Source organism: Cebus imitator, unplaced genomic scaffold (assembly GCF_001604975.1).
Source record: "Cebus imitator isolate Cc_AM_T3 unplaced genomic scaffold, Cebus_imitator-1.0 Scaffold59, whole genome shotgun sequence".
Lineage (NCBI taxonomy): Eukaryota > Metazoa > Chordata > Mammalia > Primates > Cebidae > Cebus > Cebus imitator.
The window spans coordinates 7,301,410-7,312,231 of record NW_016107374.1 but is presented as its reverse complement, the minus strand read 5'-3'; the positions used below and the strand labels follow the sequence as shown (position 1 = coordinate 7,312,231).

The 10,822-nt window shown below is 38.4% G+C and overlaps 2 protein-coding genes across 2 annotated transcripts in view; one reads left to right on the top strand and one right to left on the bottom strand.

The window, feature by feature from the left end:
* The window catches only part of TAOK3 (TAO kinase 3), a 209,808-nt gene that overhangs the window by 8,850 nt on the left and 190,136 nt on the right, over positions 1–10,822 (top strand). The gene's annotated exons all lie outside the window — the stretch shown is intronic.
* Positions 1,066–1,993, bottom strand: LOC108305049 (40S ribosomal protein S24-like). The gene has a single exon (XM_037738920.1). It carries the CDS (start codon positions 1,557–1,559, stop codon positions 1,167–1,169), a length of 393 nt encoding a protein of 130 aa, XP_037594848.1. The 5' UTR covers positions 1,560–1,993; the 3' UTR covers positions 1,066–1,166.

The following is a 10,822-nucleotide window of genomic DNA, read 5'->3' as shown; positions in this document are numbered from 1 at the left end:
AAAAAAAAAAAAACTTACTTTAGGTTCAAAATAATATTTAAATATGATTATACATACAATTTTTTGTGCAATTATAAGATTCTATTCCTGCCCGTGAAGATAATGTAGATTCCTAAGAGAAGAATTCACTTGTGACCCTGGCAGTTAGTAAATTTGATGCCAGTGGTAGCAAGAATATGGAAACTTGTATGTTCATTTTTAACATTGATAATATTCTCTAAAGCGGCTTTTGACTCAGTGTTTGGGATTTGTTATTTTATTTCCTTAAGTGGTATTTTTATCAGATTGGTATTTGAAAGTTTCTTTTCCTGTCTCTTTCTTTCTTTCCTTCTTTTTTTGAGTCAGAGGCTTGCTCTGTTGCCCAGGCTGGAGTGCAGTGGTGCAATCCCGGCTCACTGCAACGTCTGCCTTCTTGGTTCAAGCAATTCTCTTGCCTCAGCCCCCCAGTTAGCTGGGACTACAGGAGCATGCCACCACACCTGGCTAGTTTGTTGCGTTTTTGATAGAGATGGGTTTTTGCCGTCTTAGCTAGGCTGGTCTCAAACTCCTGACCTCAGGTGATCCATCTGCCTTGACCTTCCAAAGTGCTGGGATTACAGGCATGAGCCACTGGGCACCTGGCCTGTTTTCCTTTTTTTTTTTTTTTCTTTTTTTTTGCTGTTAGCAACAATTGAAATAAGACTGTCATTTGCAGCAGAAGGTGGTTGTTTACTTGAGTCAGAGGTAGAGCCTGGGAGAGGGAGGCTTAGCACTCTGTTCTTCCAAAGCAATTTTTCTTACTGTGTGATGTAGGCAATTTGTGACTGTGAACAAATAAACGTATTGTTCCATCTTTCCTACTGTATTCTTCTCCATAGCACTTACCACCTTCTCACATGCCAAATATTTTGCTTGTTTGTCTTACATCCCTGCATGCAAACTTGTACATCCCATAGCCCGCAGGCTACATGCAGCCCAAGATGGCTTTGAATGGGGCACAACACAAATTCGTAAACTTTCTTAAAATATTATGAGATTTATGCATGGACCTTTTTTAAAAAAAATTATTATTATTTTGTTCATACCAAAGTTTTTAGTTTACTAAGCTTCTCGTGAAAAATCCACAACGGCCATAGATAACATCATTGCAGCACCTTTACTCCTTCGGCTGTGATCCAATCTCCAGCTCACTTTTTGCCTGCGCCAACATTGGCCTTTGCAGTCCCCCTGACTTCCTTCATTCTGTTCTTGCGTTCCTTTCGTTGCTTTCTTGAGGTCTTTTTCTTCTCATACAGGCCATGTCTTGCAGGTCTATGTTTGGGTTCATTTTTCTTTGCATAATCCAGGGAACCATAAATCATGCCAAAGCCAGTTGTCTTGCCACCACCAAAATGAGTTCTGAATCCAAATACAAAGATGACATCCGGTGTAGTCTTGTACATTTTGGCTGGTTTTTCCTGAATTTTTGTCTTAGGCACTGTTGCCTTCCCGGGGTGAAGGACATCAATGACCATTTGTTTCCTCTGAAGCAGTTGGTTGGTCATGAACTTTCTAGTGCAGATAGTTACTGTGTCGTTCATGATGGCGGCCTATCCTTACACAGCCAGAGAGGAAAAAAGCAGTTATTTTATTTTTAGCCTATTAGCTATTGTTAGTATTACTGTATTTTATGTGTCGCCCAAGACAATTCTTCGTCTTCCAGTGTGGCCCAGGGAAGCCAAAAGATTGGACCCCCCTAAATTTTAGGGTCTATGAAAGCAAGTTTTGTTTTATTAATTGCTATATTCCCAACTCACAGAACAGTGCCTGGCAGTTAGTAGTTGCTCAATAAATATTTCTTGACTGACTAAATAGAGAAATTTGACTTTGAGAGTTCCTCTGATTTGTTGGCTAAAAAGATTTCATTATTTCAAAAATAAGGAAGTCTCCAGACTGCTTTCCACAGTGGCTGGACTAATTTACATTCATTCCCACCATCAGTGCATAAGTGGTCCCTTTTCTCTGAAGTCTCACCAGCATCTGGTTTTTTTTTTTGTTGTTGTTGTTTTAATTTTTAACACACACACACACACACACACACACACACACACACACACACACATATATATATATATTTTTTTTTTATTGAGACAGAGTTTCACTCTTGTTGCCCAGGCTGGAGTGCAATGGCATGATCTTGGTTCACTGCAACCTCCGCCTCCTGGGTTCAAGCAATTCTCCTCCCTCAACCTCCTGAGTAGCTGGGATTCCAGGCATGCTCAACCACACCCAGCTAATTTTGTATTTTTAGTAGAGACAGGGTTTCTCCATGTTGGTCAGGCTGGTCTCAAACTCCCGACCTCAGGTGATCTGCCTGCCTCGGCCTCCCAAAGTGCTGGGATTACAGGCATGAGCCATTGCATCCAGCTAATTTTTTATTTTTTATCAGTAGTTTGAAAAACTACCTTTTGGGTACTATACTCACTCCCTAGGTGATGGGAACCATACCCCAAACCTTGACATCATGCAATATTCCCGTGTCACAATCCTGTATATGTACCCCCTGTATCTAAAATACAAGTTGAAATTAAAAAAATAATAATAAAGAAATAAAATCCTAGCCAGGCACCGTGGCTCATACCTGTAATCCCACCACTTTGGGAGGCTGGGGCAGGTGAGTCACTCAAGGTCGTTAGTTCAAGACCAGGCTGGCCAACGTGGTGAAACTGCATCTCTACTAAAAATACAAAAATGGGCTGGGTATGGTGATGCACACCTGTAATCTCAGCTACTTGGAGGCTGAGGAACAAGAATGGCTTGAACCAGGGAGGCGGAGGTTGCAGTGAGCCAAGATCCCTCCACTGCCCTCCAGCCTGGATGACAGAGTGAGACTCTGTCTCAAAAAATAAAAGAAAAAAAATCCCAAGGAAGTAAATGATAGCTTGGAAGAGTAAAATTCATCTGCACATTCTATTCTCAGGGTCTTACATTTTTCTTGGAGCAGCCTTAAATTTACTATATTTTTATTTCATTAAATACAGATGGAAATCATTCCTACCACCATACCATACATGCAAGATGACTGTATCTCATCCTGGCTAAAACCTAAGAAAACTCTGTTCACTGTAACAAAGTCTAATGGAAGCGTGACAACATGGCTCTTAGGCATTAAAGTCTAGTAAGACCAAAATAATAATAAAATTCAGTATGGGGGCATTATCCCTTGAAAAACAACTTCACTTGTTTTGCTTAGAGGCTGATATTGACCCTGAAAATTGGTCAAATCAAGCTTCTGATGTTAATTTGGGGTTGTTATCAGTATTCTGCATGTACAAATAATTGGGTTTGAAATGTGTTTTAAGCCTGAATTAAAAGAACTTAGTCACTGATGATTCATAGTGAGAAGTTTTCCTTTTCCCTGCTGGAACATAGGCTTTTACCTCCAACATGGCCTTTTTAAAACAATTAAAACATAAAAAACCCTACTTCTATGTGACAGTTTCTGGAAAAGTTCTGTTTAGGTTTAAAGTGGTGACCACTTATTACAATGCTGCTTAGTAGCTACACTAACTACAATTGAGTTTCCAAATTTCCATACAAATTTCTTTAGTCTCTGCCTTTATGGAAGTATCCTTAATGATTGTGAAATACTCAAAAGTTCACTAACTAGTATATAAATAACCACAGGGACTTTATTTTGTTCATTATTGTATTCCTAGTGCCTAGAACAGTGCCCTGCACAGAGAAGCCAATTAGTAAGTATTTGTTGAGTGAAATCACACACATTTTTTTTTTTTTTTGAGACGGAGTCTTGCTTTGTTGCCCAGGCTGGAGTGCAGTGGTGCGATCTCGGCTCACTACAACCTCCACCTCCCGGGTTCAAGGGATTCTCCTGCCTCAGCCTCCAGAGTAGCTGAGATTACGGGCAACCACCGCCACACCCAGATAATTTTTGTATTTTTATTAGAGGTGGGGTTTCACTGTGTTGGCCAGACTGGTCTCGAACTCCTGATCTCAGATGATCCACCTGCCTCGGCCTCCCAAAGTGCTGGGATTACAAGTGCGGAGCCACTGCACCTGGCCACATAGATTCTTAATAATAGTGCATCTTAGAAAAATAATGAAAGTATTGAAATAAATTTTATACAGGTTTTTTGAATTAGGTAGTCATCAATTCACAATCAGCCTAGTTTGGGCATCTCTCAATATTAGCCCAAGGTAGTTCTGTCCTAATAGGTCCTAGCATTGATTGTGCCAATCTTAAATCTCCTTTAGTGGATCTCTTACAAAAGGAAGGGTAAATTGCCACCACCCATAGGCACTTGCACCTGTGGGAACCAATGGGCGTTGTAACAGGAAATACTTCAGCTTGCAATACTGATAGTAACGTGTGGCACCAAGGTCACGCTGTTTTTATCTGCAGTTCCTTTTTAGTATTGTACAAAGTTTCTTGGAGATTTTTTAATATATAAGTTTAAAAGAGAATTAACTTTCAATTTGAAAATTAAAACGGGAATGGTTGCCTTTTCTTCATTACCAAGGAAATGGTGAGTTGTCCTGTGAGTAAGTTGGTTCTTTTCTTTCTAATACTGTGTTCCATGAAACCTTACTCTGGCATGCAGAAAGGGAGAGTGGAGGGTACATAAGTGTAAAATAAGTAAAACTTAAGCTGATATCATTATCAATCGTAGTAACCACTTCTGATATCTGCTTCATACCATAACCGTGAGCAGTGATAGAATTTCATAGATTTTTATATAAGATTAGCTTGAGCAAGTTTTCCTCTTTTGTAGATACTGGGGGGCAGAATTCTGGAAAAATTTTTAGAGAGTTCTTTCTAAAATGTCGAAATGCAAAGCTGTATAAATTGCTGTTGACGTTAGCTGTCTGACCAGGAAGTACTCTCTTTAAGCCTCACTTATAAAACTAAGTGTCTGTAATAACTTCCTTTCTCGGGATGAAGTTGCTGATAGCCTGGGGTGTTCTTATAACTTGAGTTCAGTTTTATCCTTCCTGTGAGTAAGAGGCAGTTTTTTAAATGAAACCATCTCTGGAGAAAGTGTATTGATTGTTGTAGCTAAATACAGAATTTTTAAAGTCTTTAGTATGTTGAACTGGAAATATAGGACATGCGTTTGAGATCTACTGTGAGTAAGCATCATTGGTATTTTATTTTACATTTAAGGTTTTATTATAAATATGGTTTGTGTCTAAACATTGTTTAAAAAATGAGTAAACTCTGTTGAATTTCATGTGAAATATTTATGGCCTTAGCTCAAAGTCCAGCTGAGAGTAATCAACCTCAAAAGTCATTGGATTCATATGCTCTATTTAATTTATAGTTTGTTATTCTACAAATAAGAGTGGCAGTTTTTCAAAAACAAATTTATTTTTTTTTTCTCCTGGATAAGTAAGGTAAATGCTGAGCATCAAATAAAATATCAAAATTTTGTCAGAAGAGTCTTTTAAACAAAAAGCTTGAATTATACTAAAGGTCATCTCAAATGGATGCAGTTTGTGCTAATGGATATTATTACTTTAAAACAATATTTCAGAATCAAGCTACGGCACACTGTTCATCTGAGAGATCTTTAAAAGTAACAATCCTGCCTCCTATTTTTCTTCATTCACAGGAAGGGAAAATAGTATAGAAAGAGCAGTTTCTTGAATGTAATACCAAATTTAGAGACAGAAAAATCAGACTGGTCACATTTATTTTGTTTTGTAACTTTTTAAATAAATTTAATACATAGGGTTAGCTACTTAGTAAAGCATAAAAATAAAACATTTAGCCATTAGGTTATTAACAATTTATATGACTGCTGTAGTCCATAAAATGAATTTAGATAAAGTAGGAAAATAGATACTTTTTTGTTTGATGTCTCATCATTTGTATGTTAAAAAGTTAATGCAAAACATGTTGTAAAATCAGGAAAGCTACCTCAATAATTTCTTTACCAACTTCACTAGGCTGTTGGAATGAGGTTTAAATTAAATGCGTAGGCTAACATGTGACTGTAATATCCAAAATCATAAAACTGTTTATGTTAAATATGTAAATTAAGTCTTATAATTATCCGTAGGATGAGTTTTCATTTAAGAAGCATTGCAGTGGATATTACGGGGTGGGTAAGGGCTATTTTTTCTAATATATGAAAAAGGAAACTTTAAGTGTCAAATAATCTTTAAAATGTGATGTTATATATCATGTGCTTTTTCCTTAAGATTTATGAATGTTTAAAACTTAAAAGTACAAACTATACAAATTTCAGCTTTCATAGAGAGGCCTTTTATGATTGTCTGAATGTTATATTAGCAGTCTAGAAATATCCCAGTCATAGCTTGGATGGGGGTGAAGCAGAGGAAGTGGGTGGTACTTCATGATGACAGATTATTGCAGATTATATGGCTGCTTTCCAAAATGACACTGTTGAAGGGAAAAGTAGAAGTTACAAACTGCATCCTATTAATTTGTACATGTTTATTTAACCAGTTATAACTATTTGCTTGTTTTATACACAGATGATAAGTTTTAAACTCCTGAATCACTTAATATGTGCTTAATCTTCTATAGTTTATTGTGATCATATTCCTTATCTCTGGTCTGCAAAGATCACACTGACCCTTTTGTAGAAAGCCATGTGTTAGCAGAAAAAAGATGGGGGAAGGACGACAGAATTTAAAACTACAACTGCTTTATTTTCTAGTTAAAAAAAGTTCTGAGTTAAAATGTAAGGATGTCCCATCACATTTAGATAATTTATATAAAATACAGCATACTAATACAAGTAATCGTATCTTATGAAAAAGTTGATAGTTCTAGATTGTTCTGGTTTAGCTTGAAATTGAGAGTCTTACCGTTGCAACATAAAAGGAAGCTTTGTGAAGGAAATATGACATCTCTGCCCAGATGCATAAGGAGAGAATTACAGTGGGGAGTTATTTTTAGAAGTATCTTATGAATACATTTTATGTACTGAGTACATTTTTTTACAGGTTAGTTTCACTGGTAGGAGTTACGCAAGTTGCTCTGGTCACTGAATATTCTATTAAGAAATCATTTTGATGTCACCAACCAACCTAGTTAGTCTTAAACTGACTGATCTAAGTAGAAGCTTATTTATTTATTTAGAGACAGAGTCTCACTCTGTCACCCAGATTGGAGTGCAGTGGCACAGTCATAGCTCACTGCAGCCTTGAACTCCTGACCTCAAGTGATCCTCCTGCCTCAACCTCCCCAGTAGCTGGGACTACAGGCATGTGCCACCATGCCTGGCTAAAAAGTTTCCTTTTATTGTAAAGAGGGAGTCTTGCTGTGTTGCCTAGGCTGGTCTCAATTCTGGCCTCAAGCAATCCTCCTGTCTCAGCCTCCCAAAGCTCTGGGATTACAGATGTGAGCCACTGCACATTGCTATAGCATTTTTTAAATGTGACCAAATTGAGGCTGGGCATGGTGGCTTATGCCTGTAATCCTAGCACTTTGGGAGGCCAAGGCGAGAGTATCACTTGAGACCAGGAGTTTGAGTCCACCCTGGCCAACATGGGGAAGCCCCATCTCTACTAAAAATACAAAAATTAGCTGGACATGGTGGTATAAGCCTGTAATCCCAGCTATTCGAGGCTGAGTCACAAGGATCGCTTGAACCTGGGAGGTGAAGTTTGCAGTGAGCCAAGATCACGCCACTGTACTCCAACCTGGGTGACAGAGCAAAACTCCATCTCAAAAAAAAAAAGAGCGACCAAATTGAGAAGACAGTGAGATCCTGTTAATACCATCAAATAGTAATATAAGTTACCCTAGTAAAAGAAGGGAGGGGACAGTTAAATTCCTACCACATAGCAGTGTCCCATTCTCCTTCAGGAATAGAATGCCAAGTTTTCAGTTCAAGGAAAGGTTGGAAGTGAGTCAAGGAATCTATCATTTGTATCACACAATTCTTAGAACTGATGCTCCTCCCTAACTCCTTTAAACGATCAGCAGCATGTCTAGGCTTCTTATCTTTCTTTTGGTTTCTGTCACATAGGTTTGGGATTGGCAGTATAGATTTAGAGTGTGGCAGATAAACATGTCTGCTACCTACTAGCTTTGTGACTTTGCACAAATCCCTTAACCTCCCTAAAACTTCAGTTTGTTCTTCTGTGAAATGGATATGATTATGGTACCTATCTCACTCACAGGATTGTTGTGAGGATTAAATGAAATAATGTATGAAAAGCACAATTTTGGCCACATATTGTAAAGGAAGAGCTCAGTGTGTGAGAATAGTTATGCTTATTTTTACCATTTTTGGATATTTCAGTTCTCATTCACAGCTTCATCAGAAAATGATCATGGAAAGATATAACAACACATGGCATTCTGTGTAGATAATAAAATCAGTGTTATGACAATAGAAGTATTTAGGAAGTACCAGGGAACACAGGGATGAAATCCACCGATCTTATTTACACCCTTCCTCTTACCACATTGTGTACAAATCTACTGACTGTAGATTTAGTAATTATTTATCAAAATGATTATATAATCTGACAGATTTCACTTTAGTAACATTTTTCATTTCATTTCAATTGAGATTATTTGCTCCCAATTGAATAGAACAACTCAGGAACAACATGGTGAACTGTTAATTTCTTAAAATTTTATTTTCTCGGCCGGGCGCTGTGGCTCACGCCTGTAATCCCAGCACTTTGGGAGGCCGAGGCAGGCGGATCATCAGGTCAGGAGTTCGAAACAATCCTGGCCAAACATAGTGAAACCCCGTCTCTACTAAAAAAAAAAAAAAAAAAAAAAAATCAGCCAGGCGTGGTGGCAGGGTCCTGTAATCCCAGTTACGCTGGAGGCTGAGGCGGGAGAATGGCTTGAACCTGGGAGGCGGAGATTGCAGTGAGTTGAGATCATGCCATTGCACTCCAGCCTCGGGGACACAGTAAGACTCCAACTAAAAAAAAATTATTTTCTCAATAGAGTGTTTTTGTTTTATTCTGAGTGTGCTACACAGATAAAGTTAGGACTATGTCTTAAGATTTTAGATCAGCTAAAAAAATTTTTTTGTTCTGGTGACAATACAATATAGATATTTACATGTGTATTTGAATACAATAGTCACCTCTTATCCTCAGTCTTGTTTTCTGTGATTTTAGTTACCTATGGTGAACTGGAGTCTGAAAATACTAAAGTGGAAAATTGCAGAAATAAACCATTCATGTGTTTTGTTTTATTTATTTTGAGACAGAATCTCACTTTGCCACCTAGGCTGGAGTGCAGTGGTGTGATCGTAGCTCACTGCAAACTCAAACTCCTAGACTCAAGGGACCCTCCTGCCTTAGCCTCCCAGATAGCTAATTAAAAAAAAAAAAATTATAGAGTCAGGATGTATTAGTTCATTTTCACGCTGCTAATAAAGACATTTCCAAGATTGGGTAATTTATACAGGAAAAAGGTTTAACGCACTCACAGTTCCACATGGCTGGCGAGGCCTCACAATCATTGGTGGAAGGCAAGAAGAAGCAAGTCACGTCTTACATGGATGGCAGCAGGCAAAAAAGAGAGTTTGTGCAGGGAAACTTCTTCTAATAAAACCATCAGATCTCATGAGAGTTATTCACTATCATGAGAACCTCACAGGAAAGACCCACCCCCATGATTCACTTACCTACCACCAGGTTCCTCCCACAACATGTGAGAATTATGGGAGGTACAATTCAAGATGAGATTTGGGTGGGGACACAGCCAAACTATCTCACAGTGTCTTGTTATGTTGCCCAGGCTGGCCTCAAGTGATCCTCTGGCCTTGGCCTCCCAAAGTGCTGGGATTACAAGCATAAGCCACTGTTCCTGGCCTCATTCATGAGTTTTATATTGCTTACCCTTCTGAGTAGTGTGATGAACTCTGCTGACCTACTCCTTCTATCCAGGGAAATGAATTATCCCTTTGTCCAGCCTATCCACATTGTAGATGCTACCTGCCTATTTGTCACTTAGTAGCCAGCTGTCTTGGTTATCAGATTGGCTGTTTTAGTACCTCAGTGCTTGTGTTCAGGTAACCCTGATTTTACTTAATAATGCCTCCAAAGTGCAAGAGTATTGTGCCTAATTTATAAATTAAGCTTCATTGTAGGTATGTATATATAGGAAAGAAAATAGTATATATAGAGTCCTGTACTATCTGTGGTTTCATACATTCATTGAGTGTCCTAGAACATATTCCCCACACATAAGGGGCAACTACGCTATAAAGAATGTTTTCTGTTCTGTTTTCTGAGACTCTAGGGTTCATATCTTATAATGGGTCAGTTAACTTTGTTGATGTATTGAAAATATTAAAACTAATTCTTACATAAGCAGATTTTCATGGGGATGTGTTAGCAAAGCAGATGTGAAATTTAGCGGATACCTGCAGTAAATTGACTAAACCAAACAAGGAAAATCCTTGTAGACTACTTGGGAAAAAAAATGTTTCGCTGTGTGAATGTACTTCTAGTGTTTAAAATTTTAGTACATTAATCTATAATGTAACCCTTTTGCCTCCTAGCTAGCTCCTGGATTATTTCATGATTTTCCTTGTTTCTGAGAATTCCTAACTTTATAGTCTCAAGGCACATCACATTGCTGCAAAAATGCACTATATCTCTGTGCACCTATCCTATTCAGACCCTTATTGCCTCATTCCTGGACTACCACAGTGGCCTCCCTTCATTTCAGTCTCTCTTTACCAACTCATCCTGATGAATCTTCTTTAAATACTACTTCTGGCCGGGCACGGTGGCTCAAGCCTGTAATCCCAGCACTTTGGGAGGCCAAGGCGGGTGGATCACGAGGTCAAGAGATCGAGACCATCCTGGTCAACATGGTGAAACCCCGTCT

Coding starts and splice junctions, on each gene's coding strand:
- LOC108305049 (XM_037738920.1), bottom strand. CDS start 1,559: ATGAACGACACAGTAACTATCTGCACTAGAAAGTTCATGACCAACCAA.